This window comes from Callithrix jacchus, chromosome 5 (assembly GCF_049354715.1).
Source record: "Callithrix jacchus isolate 240 chromosome 5, calJac240_pri, whole genome shotgun sequence".
NCBI lineage: Eukaryota > Metazoa > Chordata > Mammalia > Primates > Cebidae > Callithrix > Callithrix jacchus.
The window spans coordinates 89,226,720-89,247,541 of NC_133506.1; the positions used below are offsets into that span (position 1 = coordinate 89,226,720).

Genomic DNA, 20,822 nt, shown 5'->3' on the forward strand with positions numbered 1-20,822 from the left:
CTCAAGGTTTTCCAGTTAGTGAGTGGCAAAGTGGGGGCTTGGAACATAATTTTGAGTTACTGCAGAGACAGCAACCCCCTGTAGACTCAGTCACTCCCAAATCCTTAGACTTATATCTACAAACTCCTACTCAGGGTCTGCTGTCCCCATCCCCAGTCCTGCCCTAAAGTTAGGTCTAGGCACCTTTCCTCTCTCTCCCCACACTCCAAGACCCTCCTTTCAGGGACAGCAGGCCTGGGTTCTCCTCTGTAGCTGTAGCACGGTCTTCTCTAGCAGCCAAGGTGACACCCCTTTCCCCCTCTGCGTGGTGCCCCCAGCCGGAGACCAGTGATATCTGAGAAGTACTGTCCCCACAGCTCAGGGATTCCATAGGCCTTTGGGAAACATGGGGACAGGCATCTTCCCAGTCCCTGTTGCCCAGGGCAGTGCCAGGCACCATAGGGGGCAGGTAGGCACAGCACTGCAGGGCTCTGGCAGCAGTGACATCCACTGCCACCCCAAGAAGGGGAGGAGTCAGGGTCACCTCCCATGGCCCTGGCCAGCTGGACCACAGCCCTACACCCTGGCTCTCACCTCCTGGCCCCTTCCCCTGCACCAGCCCCACACGCCAAGTCCTGAGCCACGGCAAGCAGCAGAAGAAATACAGTTTATGCCATCTCTGCATTTTCCCAATACCTGCACCTGTTTCTTTTTTTGTTTTCTAGAGATGCGGGTCTCACTCTGCCCCCCCCAGGTTGGAGTACAGTGGCGGGATCATAGCTTACTACAGCCTCAAAGACCAGGGCTCAAACCAGCTTCTACCTCAGCCTCCCAAGTAGCTGGGTTTGGTGTATGTCACCATGCCTAGCTACTTTTTCATTTTTCCATTTTTTATAGTGGGGGGGGTGCCTTGCTATGTTGCCCAGTTGGTCTTAAACTTCTGACCTTGGCCTCCCAAAGTGGTGGGACTACGGGCATAAGCCACCACATCCAGCCTGATTCTCTTTTCACAGCTTGGACCATAGGCTCTAGAGCAGAGGAGGTCAAGAGGCTGGGAGAAAGCCAAGAGGCTCAGGTTCTCCCACAACACTGTGGCTTTGGATATACTATGGCATCATCTTTGCAGTAACCCCAGGAGGTCCCTGTTGTTTGTCTTCTATGTGAAGATTAGAGAATCCAGCCTGACTAGAGAGCAGCAATTAGCTCAAGGTCACACAAATGATGGCAAAGGAGCTGGGACTGGAATGTGGGTCTGTCTGACTCATTATCAGGTTGCTTTACTCAAAACGTTAGGTTCCAACAGCGCTACTCACAGCGTGGTCCCAGAGCCAGCATTGGCATCCACTGATCTGTCAGAAACGCAGATCCCCAGGCCTAGACCCAGAGCTGCTGAATCAGACACTCTGGGGGTGGTGCCAGGATCTATGGTTTATGTAATTCCTAGGTGATTCTTACACAGTTTAAAATTTGAGAACTACTGGGTTCAACCACATAAAATTGCCATTTTGGAGAGGATGTGCTGGGGAGATAGAAAACAGTCAAACATGCTGGGCTCGGTGGCTCGCACCTGTAATCCCAGCACTTTGGGAGGCTGAGGTGGGTGGATCACCTGAGGTCGGGAGTTTGAGACCAGCCTGACCAACCCCATCTCTACTAAAAATACAAAATTAGCCAAGCATGGTGGCACATGCCTATAATCCCAGCTACTTGGGAGGCTGAGGCAGGAGAATCACTTGAACCTGGGAGGTGGAGGTTGTGGTGAGCCGAGATAGCACCATTGTACTCCAGCCTGGGCAACAAGAGTGAAACTCTATCTCCAAAAAAAAGAAAGAAAAAAGAAAACAGTCAAATATCAGGCATGTCTTGTACACTTCTCAGACAGGGTCAGGGGCCACCCAGCCAGCCTCACTCACCACAAGGTTGCCGATGACCATGACCATGAGAAAGACGGTGAGGCACATGGCTTGTCCGGCCACCTCCATGCAGTCCCACATGGTCTCGATCCATTCCCCGCACAGGATGCGGAAGACGATGAGGAAAGAGTGGAAGAAATCGTGCATGTGCCAGCGCGGCAGGCTGCAGTCCGAAGCGATCTTGCACACGCACTCCTTGTAACTCTTGCCAAAAAGCTGCATGCCCACCACGGCGAAGATGAACACGATGATGGCCAGCACCAGCGTCAGGTTGCCCAGCGCCCCCACAGAGTTGCCGATGATCTTGATGAGCATGTTCAGTGTCGGCCACGACTTGGCCAGCTTGAAGACCCGCAGCTGCCAGACCGGGGAGGGCAAGGGCGAATGAGGCCCAGGGACCACCACCCAAGGCAGCCCCAGACTTAGGAGAAAGAACAGTGTCGAGCAGCTTGGATCCCCAACCCCCTGCACAAACTGAGTCCTCAGTTTGCCCTTCTGTTAAACGGAAACACTCATCCTACCACCTCAGGCCCTTCATGCGGTAAAAAGAAAACAAGTCCAGGCTGGGCGCAGTAGCTCACGCCTGTAATCCCAGCACTTTGGGAAGCCGGGGTGAGTGGATCACTTGAGCTCAGGAGTTGAAGACCAGTTTGGCTGACATGGTGAAATCCTATCTCTACTAAAAATACAAAAAATTAGCTGCACATGGTGGTAGGTGCCTGTAATCTCAGTTACTCAGGAGGCTGAGGCAGGAGAATCGCTTCAACCTGGGAGATTGAGATTGCAGTGAGTGGAGATTGCACCACTGCACACCAGCCTGGGCTACAGAGCCAGACTCCATCTCAAAAAAAAAAAAAAAAAAAAAGGAAAAGAAAAAGAAAAGAAAAGTCCTTATCTGTTAAAGATACAGACTATGGCCGGAGCCCTGGCTCACACCTGTAATCCCAACACTTTGGGAGGCTGAAGCAGGTGCATCACTTGAGCCTAGGAGTTGGAGACCAGCCTGGGCAACATGGCGAAACCCTGACCTACAAAAAATACAAAAATTAGCTAGGCGTGGTGCTGTGTGCCTGTGGTCCCAGCTATGCAGGAGGCTGAGGTGGGAGAGTCACTTGAGCCTGGGGAGATCGAGGCTGCAGCGAGCAGTGATTGTGCCACTGCACTCCAGCCTGGGTGAGAGACCCTGCCTTAAAAAAAAAAACAGACTAAAGTATTTACAAGTGAAATTATATGTTGGAATTTGCTTTCATAATAAAAATTGGGGGACAGATGCAACAGGAAATGTAGAATGTTGTTGTGGTTGTTGAACCTGGGTGAGGGGTACTGGAGGTTCATTATACTTTCTCTATACTTTGGTGCACGCATGAAAGGTCCCTTGATAAAGTTTGTTGTTGTTTTAAGATGAAGTCTCACTCTGTCACCCAGGCTGGAATGCAGTGGTGCCATCTCAGCTCACTGCAACCTCCACCTCCCGGGTTCAAGCAATTCTCTTGCCTCAGCCTCCCAAGTAACTGAGACTACAGTTACAGCTGTGCTTGCCACATGCACAGCTAATTTTTGTATTTTTAGTAGAGTCGGGGTTTCACCATGTTGGCCAGGCTGGTCTTGAACTCCTGACCTCAGGTGATCCACCTGCCTCGGCCTCCCAAAGTATTGGCATTATAGGCATGAGCCACTGTGCCCAGCCGATAAAGTTTGAAAAAGAATAGCAGTGCTCCTTATGGGGTGGTGGAAAGACACAAGTTCCGAGGTCCCACTCCTACTCCTAATGAACTTGCAGAGCCTCCGTTTCCAGGTCTGCAGAATGGGGCTGGAGTTCCTGCTCCACTGCAGCCCAAGGTCATTAAAGAATCAAACTCAGTGTTGGCTTCTGTCACTTCGGTCCCCCCCAGCAGCCCTGTGAAAGGAGAGAGGGCACTCCTTTTCCCTGTTTTACAGGTTAGAAAGGTTCTGAGAGGTAACAGGTGTGCACAGGCAGAGAGGGCCTTGTTTTCAGCCCTCTGGCTTCCTGGGGTTTCTCCCCCCAACCCTATGCCCACCCTCCTTAGTCTGCCCAGCCCACCCCCATCCCAGCTCCTGTCCAAGGGGCTTTCGAGTACCAGACGGAAGGAGCGGAGCACAGACAGCCCCTGTACGTTGGCCAGGCCTAGCTCTACCAGGCTGAGGGTGACGATGATGCTGTCGAAGATGTTCCAGCCCTGCTGGAAGTACTCATAGGGGTCCATGGCGATCAGCTTCAGAACCATCTCTGCTGTGAAGATGCCCGTGAAGACCTGGGGGGTGGTAAGGTGAGGCCCTGTCACAGAGCCTTGGGGAACCCAGGGCCCTCGGAGTCTCCCACCCAACACTCACCTCCTGGCAGAGGCTTCAGGAGCCGAGGGGAAGGGGGTCCAGAGCCCTGAAAGGGGCAGGAGTGGCATACATGTCCCGTGTGTGTGTGAGTGATGGAGGCAATGGTCAAGCCATAGGGCAGAGGTGGGTACAACTCTGAGACCGACTCCCATCCATTTCTGGCCTCATGACAGTGGGCAAGGCACTTCACTGCTTGGAGCCCCAACTCTGTCATAATATTTAATGTTTGCAGGGTGCTCTGTGGTTCACTTTATGACCTCATTAGTATCCTGATCTCTACAACATGGGGAGGGATCTCACATGCATTCCATGCATGAGCAGTTGAGGCTCAGCAAGCTAGACAGCTAGCTGGCATCACAGCACCCACATGGGAACGAGCCACATCTCAAGCCCAGTTCTCAGGGGCTCAGTTCAGCATCCTGACTCTGTGCCCACACCCTCTCCACAGGGGCCAGTCCCAGGACCCGGCAAATCTTGGCGGACTCAAAGGTCTGCCAAGGCAGGGGCCAAAAGGAGCAAAATCAATGAGAAGGCAGGCAGAGCTGCCCCTGCCAACCCTGGACATGGGGTCTGAGGATTGCACAGTCCCTGAAAGCTCCCTGGGCACGGCCCCCCTCCTACCAGGCACCAGCTGCCCTTGGTCCACAGCCTGCCCAGGCACATGCTGAGCCCCTCCCAGAGGCTGTCTCTGGACACGGCAGGTGCCAAGACAGCAGCATAGTGTGGGCAGGGGGTGGGCAGGCAGGCGGGCCCGGTCCATCACGCACAACCCAGCAGCTGTGTCACAAGTCCAGAGCACACCCTTGCCCCTCCAGCCTGGCATGGCCACAGCTGCCTCAGCCGCTATATGGGACAGACATGCCTGCTTCGAAGGCTGGGGAGCCCAGGGTTTGATTCTCGTGGCACCCACCCAGCCCTGGTCTTGTCCTAGACCCCAAATCTTTCTCTCCTGGCTTCCCCTAACCTCCAGGGTTGGGGAGCATCTTGCCCATTTGCTGTCCTGGAAAAATTGCAAAGGGAATTGGGAAGGGTGGGGCAGGGCTGGAGGAGGAGGTGGCTTTTCCCTTTGTCAGGCTCCTCTGGGGCTGGCAACAAGGTGATAATGCTCCTAATGGGCCCGGATAAGCGGGTGGATCAGTGGTGTCAACAATAGTGGAGCGGAAAAGGGCTGGAGAGGGGAGGATCCTGGCCACAATGGAGAAATAGGTGAGAGCTGGGGGAGTAGCTCTTGGGGCCCACTGCGCCTTGGAAGCCAGGGTGATAGGTCCCGCTGCCAGATCCCTTGGCTCCTTTCAGGCCCATGACAACTTCTGGAAGTGGACAGACTTGTCACCTAGCCCCTTCATCCCTATCTCCATACCCCCATTTCCTTACCCCTGCTTCCAGGGCATGGTCTAGACCCCAGATCTTCAACAGTCTGGACCTTAAGAAGCCCAGCACCTCACCTCACTCTCCCTGCCCCCAAATATCCTGAAGCCCCACTTCTGTGTACCACAGATCACCCCAAGTACTCCTCCATATCAACTCATGCCCCCATATGCTGGGAAAATAACCCCAGCTGTCCACATGTGTCCCCCACCATGCCCCATATTTGCACACAGCCAGACAGCCACCCTGGGCCCCACCCCTTCCCATCCTGCCCAAGAATGATCCCTCTCCCCCGCCGCTCCCTACCAGGTTGCCCACGGTGAGCACGTTGTCAAAGTGCTCCGTCATGGGGTAATGCTCCATGGCCATGAAGAGGGTGTTGAGCACGATGCAGATGGTGATGCCCAGGTCCACAAACGGATCCATGACAATCAGGTGGATGATGTTCTTGAACTTCACCCACGGGGCGCAGCAGTTCCATATGAGCACTTTGTGGGCACACTTGTACCACCATGGCGGGCACTTCTGGTGGGCCTCTTCCAGTTCTGGGAGAGGAATGGTAGCAGGCACCTGGTGAGGATTCACACCTCACACGCCCCCGGCTCCATCTAGAGCTTTGGTTCCACCTTCCAAGCCCGGCCCCTTAGCGCTCCAGATCTCAACGCTTCAACGCTCTAGCAAGGCCTGTTCCAAGTTCCACCACCTCTTGCGTCACCCTTACTGACACCTTCCCTGCAACCTCCGCCCCACATGGCTTTACCCCAAAGCCCCGCCCCCTGAGTGTGGCCATCTCCAAGCTCCACAGCCTCAGTGAGCATCCTCCAGACCTCGCTCTGCTCTCTAACCAAGGGTCCCACCCCTGGAACCCCCCAACCGCGTTCCCAGAGCCCCGCCCCCTACTCCAACCTTCACCACCACTCATTGCATCAACCTCTGGACCCACCTCTCTAAACTCCGCCCACAGTTTTGTTCCCCAAAGCCCCGCCTCCTCAAAGACCCACCACCGGCGCCAAGCTCCTCCCCCTCGCAGAGCGCATCCTCAAGTCTGTCCCCTCTAAACCCCACCCACTTCCCCACCCCCGAAGAAGCCCCGCCTCCTCCCAAAGCCCCGCCCCTTAGTACAGTAACTCGCAGGCCCACCTCCTCAGCAAACCTTTCCCCAAACCCTGCCTTTCAATGCCCTGCCTCAAGTCTCTCCCTCTTGGCTCACCCCACAAAGCCCCACCCCCTTGGAATTGGACAGGACGTCCACCCCCTACCAGAGGCCTGGAACTGCGACCTTGGCCTGTGAGATGCCCTAATCTGTCTGGGTCCGAGTTCCCAGGAAGAGGCGGGAGGCCACTGCAGGGGCTTGGGTTCCAGCCCCACGTGCTGCTGACCGCCGCCACTCTGCAGACAGATCCCTCAGGGATGCACTGTCGGTAATACTGGCCCCTCCGAAGTGTCCCCAGCCGATCCATCCTTTCCCACCAGAGTCGCCTTCTGGAAACACTCCCTGTTCTTGCCACCCCAAAGCCATGAGTGCTGTGCAAGGACCATGGGACGAAGCTGCTCCTCCTCCTCCTGGCCTTGGTGTACTACAGGAATGTCCTTGGCCCAGCCATAATCTCACTTACTCATCACGGCAGGTTTACCTGGTAAATGCAATCAGTGCCTCCCATTTCCAAGAGGAAAAAAAGGGATGGGAGTGGGTGGGTGGGTGGCAGCCCATTGGAGACCCTGGGTTCATGCCAAGGGTGTGGGTGGCTGGACCCCCTATACCCAGCAATTAGCACACTGTGCCTCAATCAAAACCTCCCCAGTCTGCACCTCCACTCCTACCCTGTGCTTCTGCAGGTGCCCAAACAGGGTCTGAGGCCCAAAACTTCTCACAATGGTCCTGGCAATGGCAAGGTGGAGAGGCCTCCTCCCCCAGCATTCCCTGGACACTCTCTGGCAGGGCATATGGTCACCTGGATGCCTGTCATACAAGGTCAGGTGACATGGTGCCCTCTAGAAATCTGCAAAGTCCTGCAAGGCTCCCAACCCCCTGGCACAAGGCAGGCTGACCTGGGGATGAAACCAGATCTGTCTGCATCAGAATTCCTTTATCCTATCATCCCTCTTTCCTGTGCTTCCTCCTTCCCTCCTGCTTCCACACTTTCCTCCCTCTCATCCATCCATCTGTCTGTCCCTCCATCTGTCCATCCTTTCATCCATCTGTCCATCCACCCATCTATTCATCTAGCCATTTATTCATCCATCCATCTATCCATCCAGCCATTTATTCATCCATCCATCCTCCATCCATCCATCCATCCATCCATCCGTCCATCTGTCTATCCATCCATCTATCCATCTGTCTGTCCATCTATCTATCCAGCCATCTGTCTGTCTGTCCATCCATTCATCCATCCATCCATACATCCACTGGTCCATTGGTCCATCTGTCTATCCATCTATCTATCCAGCCATCTGTCTATCTGTCCATCCATCCATTCATCCATCTATTTATCCATCTATTCATCCATCCATCCATCTACCAGTCCATCGGTCCATCTGTCAATCTGTCTATCCATCCATCTATGTGTCTATCCATCTGTCTGTCCATCTATCTATCCATCCGTCTGTCCATCTGTCCATCCATCCATCTATCCATTCATCCATTCATCCATCTGTCTGTCTGTCCAGGTATCCATCCATCCATCTGTCCATCCATCTGTTTGTCCATGTGTCCATCCATCCATTCATCCATCCATCTGTTCATTCGGCCGGCTGTCTGTCCATCCATCTGTTACCCATCCATCCATCATGTTGTGTCTATTCACCCCTCTCATCACATCCTTATTCTTCTGAAATTTGGTGGGTGGCACAGGGATTGGGGATTCTGGTTGGGCAGAATCTGACTTTTGACCATTAACTTTTACCCAGAGAACACTTGAGGAGCAGGATGTCCAGTTTCCGGAACATTGGGCTTTCTGGTTAGTATTATTAGACTATGCTTCCCATTGGGCAGCCCCCAAGGCCCTCCCGGAAGCCCCCAGTTACCACAGAAGCCTGGCCTTGCAGCTAGAACTGGGCCAGGTTAAGGCAGGGCTATATTTATCACAGCCATTTCTTCTGTGCCAATATTAAGTTACTGTCCTGAAGCCAGTCCAGCCAGGCTCCATCCTGACCTCAGGAGCCTGAAAGGATAGAGGGGGCCCAGGGCACTCACCTTCCATGGCATCCCTGTCCTCCTGAATCCAGGCCAGCCAGGCCCCACACTACCTAAGTGGGCACAGGGACCAAGGCACTCACCTTCCATGGCATCAGAGATGCCGCTGTCTCCGCTGCCACTCTGCCTCGGGGCTTCCTTCTCCCCTGGCGATGTGTCCAGGCTGCCATTGCAGTCTTTGCCATGGGCTGGGTCCCCATCTGCCTCTCCACCTTCCAGAGCTTGGGCGGCCTTGGCCTGTAGACCAGCAAGAGTGACAGGCAGGAAGTCCAGCTCTGAGCCAGGGGGATAGACTAATTGATCCTCAGGGTCCTTCAGGGTGTGTCAAACTTACTGCAGGTAGGGAAGGGACAGGCTAATGTGGTGGTGGGGGTGACAGGGTAGGGACCAAAGTGTCTGAAGATCCTCTTCCCTGAAGACCCTTGACTTATGCACCCACAAACCGTCCACTTGGTGAGAGAATGAGAAAATGGTCAGCTGCTCACTGGGGCTTCATCAAGACCAGCCCCTCCCTCAGTGTGGACCCATCTGCTGCCCAGAAAGCATCTCAAAACCAGAAATGTCTGAGCTGGAAAAATACTTTGGCTTTAGCTACTCCAGATTCCTTGTTATAGACAGGGAAACTAAGGTACAGAGCAGATAAATGCTTTTTCTACTGCTTGGGTGTCCCCCTCCCCCACCAGCAAAGCTCCCAGCCGGGGCTTTCTGCTCCTTTTGCCTCAAAACCCCTACCCCCATGCCCTCCCTCACCCTCAGCCCCCCAAGGAGAAGCCAGTGGTCAGGCAGCCCCAGCTGAGGGCAGGGAGAGCCCTGGGGTCCAGACCTTCTCCAACTCCTCCTGGTGCTTTTTGAACTTCTCAAGCATCTGCTGAAACTCCTCCTCTTTCTCCTTATCCTCAGCCAGGGTGGCCTCGTTCTGCTCAGCATACGCCATGGCCACCACGGCCAGGATCAGATTGATGAGGTAGAAAGAACCCAGGAAGATGATGACCACGAAGAAGATCATGTAGGTTTTGCCAGCTGCTCGAAGGGTCTGGGAGTGGGGGGAGAGGGAATGGAGGGGTCCCATGGCATTCACCTCCTTTGACCCACTGCCCCTCTCCATACATCCATTGCCTGGATGGGTAAGCAAAGCCCCTCCCTCACTGAGCCTGAGGAATTGATGGCCATCATTGGCACACTGAGCCATGTTCTGGGGACCTTCAAAATATCTAATCGGGATTCAAGCGTTTCTGGTCTCCTGGCCCAGAGGAGGACTGAAGCCAGGCATACTGATATCAGAGAGCCAGGACAGAAAGTTAGTGAACATGGATTAGGGGTCAGCTTGAATTCTAGCTTTGCCACAGTGCCTGGTACCTAGTAGGAACTGAACAAATAGTAGCCATTATTATTATTTGATCAATATTTTTTTTTGAGATGGAGTCTTGCTCTTTTGCCCAGGCTGGAGTGCAGTGGTGTGATCTCGGCTCACTGCAACCTCCACCTCCCAGATTGAAGTGATTCTCCTGCCTCAGCCTCCTGAGTAGCTAGAATTATAGGTGTTCACCACCATACCTGGCTAATTTTTGTATTTTGCATTTTTTTGAGATGGAGTCTTGCTCTTTTGCCCAGGCTGGAGTGCAGTGGTGTGATCTCGGCTCACTGCAACCTCCACCTCCCAGATTGAAGTGATTCTCCTGCCTCAGCCTCCTGAGTAGCTAGAATTATAGGTGTTCACCACCATAGCTGGCTAATTTTTGTATTTTGCATTTTTTTGAGATGGAGTCTTGCTCTGTTGCCCCCAGGCTGGAGTGCAGTGACTCGATCTCAGTCACTTGCAGGAGAATTGCTTGAACCTGCAACCTCCATCTCCCAGGTTCAAGCAATTCTCCTGCCTTAGCCTCCCAAGTAGCTGGGATTACAGGCACATGTTACCACGCCCGCCTAATTTTTCTATTTGTTTCAGTAGAGATGGGGTTTCATCATGTTGGTCAGGCTGGTCTCAAGCTTCTGACCTCAAGTGATCCACCTGCCTTGGCCTCCCAGAGTGCTGGGATTGCAGGCGTGAGTCACTGTGCCCAGCTAGTAGCTATTGTTATTGTTATTGTTATCAACATCAATGTTAGAAACGTCACCAGGCATCAGAAGGCACTATCACTTTGGACTCAGCCTGCCTTCCCTGCAAACAGCAGAAGGCAAATAAAGTATGGGGAGCACTGAATTTCTAAGCTGCCCTACTGGTTATCGTGAGGCCTGGGGGTTCCTGGGCATGGCTATGCTAGGCCCAGACCTTGGCTCTGAAAGCAAAGTGTGGAAAGAATTAAAGCCTTGGCTTGGCTCGGGGCAGGTGCCCAATTTCAGAGGGCACCCAGCTCCTATAAGGGTAGTGTGGGAGCCCAGGAGGAGATGGCCCAGCTCAGGGGTTGGCCATCCTGTGGTAGGCCCTGTCAGGCCCTGAAGAGGCTGCAGGGATGGAGGTGGGGTGGCCGTAGCATTGGGGGGCAGGCTGGGGGCAGCTGTACCAGCTGGAAGAGGTTCTCCCAATAGTCCTGTGTCATGAGGCGGAAGAGAGCCAGGAAGGCCCAGCTGAAGGTGTCGTAGCTGGTGTAGCCATAGTTGGGGTTCCGCCCGGCCTTGATGCACTCATAACCCTCGGGGCAGTGCCTAGGGTTAGGACAGGGGGCTGGGTTTAGGGTGGGAGGAGCACTCCAGCTGGGGACAGATGGGGACCCCAAGGGAAAAAAAGAATCCCTCAGTTCTGCCTGTGTCCCCCAAACAGAAAAGGATTCCATCCATGCCCACAGACTTCCCCACACTCCTGTCCACCCCAGGCCCTCCTCACCTTGAATCAATTCCCACCTTCCAAGACCCCTAGAGCACCTTTTCCCCAACTCTTAGCCCCACTTACCCAGCATCACTGCTGTTCCCACAGAGCAAGGCATCGTTGGATCCCTCCAGGAAGTAGAAGTTCCCTTTGGGAGTCAGAGGCCACAAAGGAGACAAGTCACCCACATGGACACAGTGTGAGCACCTGCACTCACTGCTCACCTGTGAACAGGTCTGTGTGCACCGCAATAAACAAAACGGATGTTCCCTGGCTGCCTCTTCCCCTTCTTTTAAGGACAGTACTAAGTCCCAAGGTCTCTGGCAGGGACTTGGCAGGGGGCTCAGCTGCAAGCACTATCAGCGCAGTGCCCGGTGTGGACGTAAAGTCAGGACACAGCAGCAGCACAAAGAGAGAATGTGTACATGTGTGCATAGGGCTACGGTGAACCTGTGCAGGGCCCCTGAGTGAAGGGCGAGTGGGGGCTGAAATCCAAGTGCCAGCGTGAAAAGGTCACCTTTTCCTAACTGGCAGGAAGCAACTGTGTGGACGAACAGTGGCTGTGTGAGAATGTGTGTGTTTCTGGCATGTGTACTGTGCAGATGCATATGTAAATAAGATGTGGGTATGTTGGGGGGTAGTTGTGAGCACGTGGTGTGATGAAGGAGGACAGGGGGTACACAGGTTAGGGAGTAGGAACTATAGACTCTTGCTTTGTATAGTGAGAACTTTAGGATTTTTTTTTTTTTTTTTGAGACCGAGTTTCACTCTTGTTGCCCAGGCTGGAGTGTAATGGCGCAGTCTCGGCTCATTGCAACCTCCACCTCCTGGGTTCAAGCAATTCTCCTGCCTCAGCCTCCCAAGTAGCTGGGATTACAGGTATGTACCACAACACTTGGCTAATTTTTGTATTTTTAGTAGAGATGGGGTTTCAACATGTTGGTCAGGCTAGTCTCAAACTCCTGACTTCAGGTGATCCACCCGCCTCAGCCTCCCAAAGTGCTAGGATTCCAGGCATAAGCCACTGTGCTCAGCACTTTAGGGTTTTAAAAACAGTTTTCCATTTGTTGTTGTACTAGCCCTTTGAGGAAGATAGTTATCTTGATTTTATAGGTGAGGATTCAGAGGGCTAGGGAGATCAAGTGACTTGTCAGAAGTGACACAGGCTACCAAGTGCTGGATTTAAGCTCAGGTCCTCGCTGTCGTATTTGTCTCATAAGAAGTGGAGGCAGGGCTGGGTGCAGTGGCTCACACCTGTAATTTCAGTACTTTGGGAGGCTGAGGTGGGCAGATCACCTGAGGTCAGGAGTTTGAGACCAGCCTGGCCAACATGGTGAAAACCTGTCTCTACTGAAAATACAAAAATTAGCTGGGCCTGGTGGCACATGTCTGTAATCTCAGCTACTTAGGAAGGTGAGACAGGAGAATTGCTTGAACCTGGGAGGTGGAGGTTGCAGTCAGCCGAGATGATGCCACTGCATTCCAGCCTGGGCAACAGAGTAAGACTCCAACTCAAAAAAAAAAAAAAAAAAAAGAAGAAGAAGAAATAGGGGCAGAGGCTGCGCTAGGTTCCCCCTTGCCTGTCCACCCTCTGCTCTTACCTTCGTCATTGATGTAGGCATCCCAATCAAAGGTATCATTGGTGGCCCAGCTTGCATGGCTGTTCCACGTGTCGTTGGCATACCATGAGTCATTGGTGTGCCACATTGCATCACCATACCACGTGTCGTTACCGTACCACGAGTCATTGCTGTACCATGTGGTGTTGGTGTCGTTGAACGGCGGGGGCCAGCGCACACACTTGTGCCTCAGGTTTCCCATGAAGAGCTGCAACCCCACCAGCGCAAAGACGCTCAGGCAGAAGACAGTGAGGATCATCACATCTGACAGCTTTTTCACAGACTGGATCAGGGCCCCCACAATCGTCTTCAGCCCTGACCGCAGAGAGAGCGAGGATATTGGCAGGGGGCAGCGCAGGGTGAAAACAGAACCCCTCCCCACTGGCTCCCACCACCAATCTTTTTCCTACTCCATCTCCAAGGCCTGACTGACTGAGCACCACTACTTCCCCGAAGCCTTCTGAAATTAACCCCACCCTAATTAGCCCCACTGTTCTCTGATCACATCCTCAATCTGGAGTCTGCAAATGGCCACAGGTGCTCAGCCACTAGGAGAATGGACTGTAAAGACCTGATGGGCTGTTGTCTGACCTCTAGAGCAAACCAAGACACACAGAGGAGCTTACTACGTGTCACTAGGTTAGCACCCTCAAAATCTGTTTGATAGAACACTAATCTCCTATGCTGTGCCCTTAAAAAGGGGGGTTGATAACGTTTGGGAAAAGCTGCGCCCTGGATTCTGTTCTTGGAGAGTCATTATGTAGATTATCCTATCAAAGGCTCTGAAAAGCAGAAATAAACAAAAACTGTATTTAAACAAAAACTAAAATAAATAAAAACTTATTTATTTATTTAGAGACAGCGTCTCATTCTGTCACCCAGGCTGGAGTACCGTGGTGCAATCTCAGCTCACTGCAACCTCCGCCTCCCAGGTTCAAGTGATTCTCCTGGCTCAGTCTCATGAGTAGCTGGGATTACAGGTGGGTGTCACTACCCCCAACTAATCTTTTTGAATTTTTGTAGGAACGAAGTTTTGTTATGTTGGCCAGCCTAGTCTCAAACTCCTGGTCTCAAGTAATTGGCCTGCCTCGGCCACCCCAAGTTCTGGGATTACAGGCATCACCCACCTTGCCTGGACTATTAAACAAAAACTTTAATTCCACGTTTCCTTAACGTATTTGACCACAGAACCCTTTTCCTTAAAATACCTAGTAACCCCTGAGGAAACAGCAGGGTTCACTCTGAGAAGCGCTAGACTGACCCTGAAACATCATTACATTCTTTGGAGAGACAAAGGCATAAACAATGCTGAAAGAATCCCAGGGGCTGATTCCCATCACCTGTGCAAGAGCCATAACTTCTTCTTGAGCCTAATCATAGTGCCTCTTGCTTTAATATGAATTCATTTCCTTTTCTTATCTTGATATGGAAAACAAATGCTTGGCAGACTCCTTATAAAAGAACTCTTGCGCTCCCAGGACGCCAGCAGCTGACACAGGAAAGGCAACGCCATCTTGGCTCAGTGGCCAACGTGCAGTATGGAATTTGGGAAGCGCTTCCTCTCCCGGGGCCTCACCTTCCTTGGCTGTAGTCAGAGGGCTTTATTTAGACTAGAAGAGAGCTCAGGTACTTCTTTCATTTTTTTTTACTTTGAGGTGGAGTCTCGCTCTGTTGCCCAGGCTGGAGTGCAGTGGTGTGATCTCGGCTCACTGCAACCTCTGCCTCCTGGGTTCAAACGATTCTCCTGCCTCAGCCTCCCAAGTAGCTGGGGTTATGGGCAGGTGCCACCACACTCAGCTAATTTTTGTATTTTTAGCAGAGATGGGTTTTCATCATATTGGCCACGATGGTCTCGAACTTCTGACATCAAGTGATCAGCCTGTCTTGGCCTCCCAAAGTTCTGGGATTACAGATGTGAGCCACCGTGCCTGGCCTCAGGTACTTTCTTGCATTAGGATTTAACAATTTCCCCTCTTTCCAGAGACTGATCTCGATCCTTTTTCTTTCTCTCTACTGGGCCATCTCCAGTTTCTCTACTTGCTCTTTTGTGGGTCTGAATGATCGGATTCTATTAATTCAGTTTCTCGATGCATTACTTTGGAATTGCCCTGGCCTCATGGTCAGCAGGGGCGTGGCGTGTTCCTAACTGAGCTCTCAGGGCTGGGACTTTCCCTCATGGAGTCCTTTTGTGTCTCTCTCTGCTCTGCTTGGTCTGCTTATTTTATTGAGCACACACATGTATATCACAAGCCATGGGTCAAGGGCTATGAGGGCCTTACGGACATTAAGACATTTAATCCTTACAACAAACCAAGGAGTGGTATTATTAGTCTACATATTCTATAGATAAGGAAACTGAGACACAGACGGGATGAGGCATTTGCCCAAAGGCAAAGTTAGGAAGTGGTAGAGGTGAGAATTGAACCCAGGCAGTCAAGGCTCCAGACTCTGTGCTTTTTTTTTTTTTTTCTTTTGAGACAGGATCTCATTCTTTTTCCCAGGCTGGAGTGCAGTGTCATGATCTAGGCTCACTGCAACCTCTGTCTCCTGGGTTCAAGTGATTCTCCTGCCTCAGCCTCCTGAGTAGCTGGGACTACAGGCACCTGCCTCCACACTAGGCTAACTTTTGTATTTTTAGCAGAGACGGCATTTTGCCATGTTGGCCAGGCTGGTTTCAAACTTACTTGATCCACCTGCCTTGGCCTCCCAAAGTGCTGGGATTACAGGCGTGAGCCACCATACCCAGCTGAGTCTGTGCTCTTAACCACCTTGCTATGCTGCCTCTCAAATGCCATTCTTCCACATAGAACCCCTTCTGCCCCCTGGTCACGTGGGCCCCTCTTTGTCCAGGCTTTGCTGTGAGTTCTCAGCCGGGGAGGGTTGTGACCCTGAGTCAGGTTCCCGGCAGGTGCATTGTGTGGCCGGGGGTGGTGGCATCTCTCAGCTCAGGCAGAGGGTCCCTGCACCTCCCCAGTACCTGGGATGACTGTGATGGTTTTGAGGGCCCGCAGCACCCGGAAGGTCCTCAGGGCTGAGATGTTGCCCAAGTCCACAAACTCTGTCAGGTACCTGGGAGGGGGGTGGAGTGAGGTGGGGACTGTCAGAGCCTGGGGTGGGTCGTAGGGCAGAAATCAGGGCCTCTCCAGGCCTGGAATGAGGATTCTCTAGAAGTTGGGGGTTCCACAGGGTCTGGGGGCAGGTAAGACACCCTCAAAGCTCCTCTGGGAGCCCAGGAGTTGGGAAGAACAGTGCATGAGCTCTGCTGTGGGGGAGTGGGGATGGCAAAGACAGCCCGGCTCTCCTAGCGGGTGAGGGCCTGCAGGTCAGGGCTGATTCATGGGATGACCAGGAGGCCTTCAGGAGAGCTCTGAGCCAGACCCTGAGAATGGCAGCTTCTAGAATTGTGCAGCTCCCTGTCTGCACAACTGACAAATGTCCCCTGCAGCCCTCAGCACAGGCAGCTGCCCTCTTTGAGGCCTGGCCCCTCCCCTCACCCATCCCAGGCTCGGGCCCCTGCTCACGCCATCATGATGACGCTGAAGTCCAGCCAATTCCAGGGGTCCCGGAGGAATGTGAAGTCATCGACACAGAAGCCCCGGGCCAGTATCTTGATGAGGGACTCAAAGGTATAGATCCCTGTGAAGGTGTACCTGGGGGGAAGAGGGCCGGCCAGGGCAGGCATGTCACACAGGCAGGGATGACTGTGGCAACGACAGACCCCCAGAAATAAAATATGCCACCCAAGCAGCTAAGGACACTATCGAGTGATAGTGTGGCCACCCCGGGGGTTCAAGGTGTGGAAAAGGGTCACGGTGACAGTGTGTCTCCCTGAAAGACAAGAGCAGTGTCACGCAGAGGTGCAGACACCTGAGATGGTCTGTGTCCCAGGGCTGGGGAGCTCAGGGATGGGGGAGACTCACTCCACATTCTTGGACCAGGGAGGCGGGTTACTCATGGTCATGAACACACAGTTGGTCAAGATGGTGATCATGATGAACATGCTGAACAGCGTGGGGCAGGGTCAAGGAGAGTGACGAAGCAGCTAGGAGGGGAGGTGATGGCGGGTCTCCTGGCCCAGAGCACCCCATCTCGCCCATCCCTAAGCCCTCCCGCCTCTCCCTTCTCTGGCAGGATATGCGTGGATGAGCACCTTGATGGCCCCTCGCCTGACCATGCTGAAGGGGCTCAGCATGTAGAGAGCGGGTGTGGCGGAGAAGCGGAAGATGGCCTTGCCCTTGTTGAGAACGATGAAGGTCTAAGGTGGGGAGAGAGGCTGTGAGGCCTGGGGACAGACAGACAGATGGACAGCAGACAGACAGAGGGAGGCTTCCCAGGCCCGAACCTTCTTGTCGCAGTAGTAGGGATCCAGGTCCTCCAGGGGGATGCCGATGGCCTCTGGCGGGGGGTCTCCATAGATCATGGGCAGGTTCTTGCCAGCCTCCAAGTCACTTCGAGGCTTCCGTTCGGGCTCCTCAATCTCCATCTGCTTGTTCCGCTGCAGCCGGGCCTCCTCCTCCACCACCCGCTGTTCTATGGCTGCCAGGGACTCCCGGGTAAAGGGGCGCAGGCACTCAGGGCCCAGAGGCACCACGGTGGCAAGAGACGGTCTGGCCATCCTCGCATCCTGGGCTCAGAGACCAGGATGGGTAGCCGGGACAGCTGCAGTGGGCAGCCCCGGGGTGCTGGGCAGTTGCCCCTCCCTGGGCCGGCCGGCCGTTCCTCACCTCCTGCCTGCCCAGCAGCCGAGCTGGGGAGGTGGGCGTGCAGGCTCTGTTGGGACTGGGAGATGTGCCTGCAAGGCCCAGGTGCTACTGCTGCACAGGTGCTGGGCACAGAGCATCACCCCTGGCCCCACACCACGCTCTCCCTAGCAGTGGCGGGGGCCACCCCCAGGACTGACGGCAAACCAACCAGATTCTCTGTGGCCTTGGGATGTGGGGCCAATGCCCCAGTGCCTTCGACTGCCTTCTGGGCCCGAGCTCCTGGAACTGTGTGACTTTAGCCTAAGAGGACAGAGAGAGAACCACAGCTGGCTGTGCTCAGGTGACTTCTGAATGGGCCAGGATGAGGGGCGTGGTGGGGAGTGGGAGTCAGACTAAAGTGGGACTAGCACAGGGACTTCATCATGAGGGCCAATGTGGATCCTGATATTAGCCACCTGAAGATGCAGGTAGAGACCATGAAGGGGCAGCCAGGCTCTGTGCAAAAAGGTTGCTGTGATTGATTAGTGATGTCTGCCAGGGGCGCCTCTGCCTGTGTGCCATCCCTGACCTGGAGAGAAGGGAAAAGGAAGGTGGGGGTGGGGTGGATTCCTTTTTTCCTGACCTTTGGGGTACTTAGTATTGGTCTGGGAGAGGGAAGAAGGAAGGGCCCTGGGCCCAGCGGAGGGCTCCCAGCAGTTGCCTCCCACAGCCCTGGGGAATGGAGTCCCCTGGGCAGGCAGGGTGAGCTGGGAGAGGAACATTGTGTCTGGAGAACTACAGGTACTAACATGGAAGAGAAGGACATATGGGAAAGGTCCCAGGGACAAGGAAATGGGTGACTCCAATGGTGGGGGCAGGGCTAGAGCTCCTGGGGACTGCTTTTGGCTGGTGGTCCCAGAATGAGCTGGATGGGGGGAAGGGGCACCCATCAGGAGCCTTTGATGCCTGTGAGCACTGTATGAACTGGGCCCCTCCTGGCCCCTCACCCCTTCTGCCCAGCCCTCCAGAGACTGTTCCTGTGGAAGGGAAGGGGATCACTTATTGCAAATGACCCTGGGGAATGATCACATCAGCAGGCAGTTGCAGAGAGACCCCTGCAGCCCAGCCACACACAGTCACCGCGAGATCCACATGGACAGAACTGGAGCCACCCCTGCACCAAAGGGACCTAGACAGACCCCCAGACAGCCCCAAAGCCACACCTGAGGATGGCCCTCGGGCCTTGGTGCCCACAGCAGAGCCCCCGCCCTGGTCAGCACAGGCACTTTTCAGGCTTGCTTAACAGGTGGGGAGGGCGGCCAGGAAGAGACCGGGGCCATTGGGCAAAGCTGGACACGCCCCCGTGCCTGGCTTTCCAGTTGCTCCCTATAGCACCCAGGGAGTCGTGTTTCCACACGGATGACTCTGCTCATTCCTGCCGACCCTGCCCTCAGCTGCTCATTGGTCCCCATCGTGAGGGAGGGCATGCACGTGCACACACACATTTGCACACACAGGCACATACACGCACACCCGGCCTGGAGCCACCCCTCATGCTGACCTTCCCAGTTGCACCTCACAGCCCTGTCACATACCTTGCTACCTTCCTCCCCATCACTTGCCCCACATACACCCCTACATGCTGCTTGGCACTACACAGAAGGTGCCAACCAGCCAGATGGCCTTGGAGGGACCCCAGGGCTGCTGTGCACCCACCCAGTCCGAAGTCCCTACTGCGACGATCCTTCTGTCCTGATACTGCTCACTCTTTTCATTATAGGAGCCCAAGTGGGGCCACAAAAGCCCACAGACACACAGTCTGGCTCCCAACCCCAGCGCTCAAGGAAACAACTCTCACCTGAGTCACCAGAGTGCCCCAGGGGCCAGATCCAGTGTTTTCTTCCTCGCCAGCCCTCCTGAGTGCCTCACACTGCTTACCGCCTTTCTTCTTGGGAGCAGGACATCACCTGCCCCTCCGGCTGCACTGCCCAGCTCGGCTCTGGGACCTGCCCCTTCCCTGCCCCTGGAAGATACTTCTTCTCTGGGGCCTGTTCTGCAGCCTCTTTTCTTTGCACAGCGCACACCTCTCCCTTCAAAATGTTCACTTACTCCTAATTTCCTCTTCTCCTACCCCTCCGTTACCCCTGAGGTCTCACTGTTTTGCAATGCAAGGGGAAGAAAGTCCTCATTGGTTCCACTTGTTGAAGCTGGCTTTGGTTGCTGGCTGCCCGAAGCATCTTGGTGGTAGATCTGGCCAGTTCCACACCCTACAGATGCTCCCTCCCCAGTGTCACTGCCCTCTCCACCCTCCACCCCTCACCTACTCTGTTCAAATAACCTCCCCAAGTGGTGACATGTTCCTGCAGCCCCAGCTATGGAGGCAGGAGGATCCCTTAAGCTCAGGAGTTTGAGGCTGCAGTGAGCCATAATGGTGCCATCGTACTCCAGCCTGGGTGACAGAGTGAAACCCTGTCTCAAAAACAAAAAAAAAAACCCCACCTCCCACCAGGTTCTCCCCCTAGACTATCATAAATATCTGTAAAATAACAAGTTTCCCTCCCTGCTTAAATCTTCAATGGCTTCCCACTGCTTAAGAGTAAGTCCTAAACCCTCCCTAGGGCTCCCAAGGCCCTCCATGATCAGATCCCTACCTCATCACCTACACTTCCCCCATCATCTGGCCATGCTACCTCCATTTTCACAAATGGGCCAAGCTGTTTCCCACCCCCCTCCTCTAACCCCTATGCCTTTGCTTGTGGTTTGCTCTCCTCCCAGAGCACCCATCCTCTTTGTCTCCCTGGAGAGCTTCCATTCATCTTTCTCGACTCAACCCACACAAGAACCACCTCCTCCAGGAAGCCCTCCCTGGGCACCCTGGCTGGGTGGAAACTCTTCTTGTTTGTGTCACCA

At 54.0% G+C, this 20,822-nt stretch overlaps 1 protein-coding gene across 3 annotated transcripts in view; it reads right to left on the reverse strand.

The window, feature by feature from the left end:
- Positions 1-20,822, reverse strand: part of SCN4A (sodium voltage-gated channel alpha subunit 4) — a 51,581-nt gene that overhangs the window by 16,784 nt on the left and 13,975 nt on the right. For 2 of the 3 annotated variants that reach the window (XM_035300448.3, XM_035300450.3), the window contains exons 2-14: positions 17,573-18,233; positions 17,367-17,485; positions 17,151-17,240; positions 16,752-16,880; positions 16,208-16,299; positions 13,213-13,545; positions 11,696-11,759; positions 11,310-11,451; positions 9,632-9,841; positions 8,892-9,045; positions 5,919-6,157; positions 3,992-4,165; positions 1,893-2,249 (exon numbers count right to left, since the gene is read on the reverse strand). In XM_035300448.3, the coding sequence (XP_035156339.1) occupies positions 1,893-2,249; positions 3,992-4,165; positions 5,919-6,157; positions 8,892-9,045; positions 9,632-9,841; positions 11,310-11,451; positions 11,696-11,759; positions 13,213-13,545; positions 16,208-16,299; positions 16,752-16,880; positions 17,151-17,240; positions 17,367-17,485; positions 17,573-17,845 (2,376 nt within the window). In that variant the 5' untranslated portion in view covers positions 17,846-18,233. Of the gene's footprint in view, positions 1-1,892; positions 2,250-3,991; positions 4,166-5,918; positions 6,158-8,891; positions 9,046-9,631; positions 9,842-11,309; positions 11,452-11,695; positions 11,760-13,212; positions 13,546-16,207; positions 16,300-16,751; positions 16,881-17,150; positions 17,241-17,366; positions 17,486-17,572; positions 18,234-18,388; positions 18,502-20,822 lie in introns of all 3 variants that reach the window. The other variant, XM_035300449.3, reaches the window with a different exon arrangement.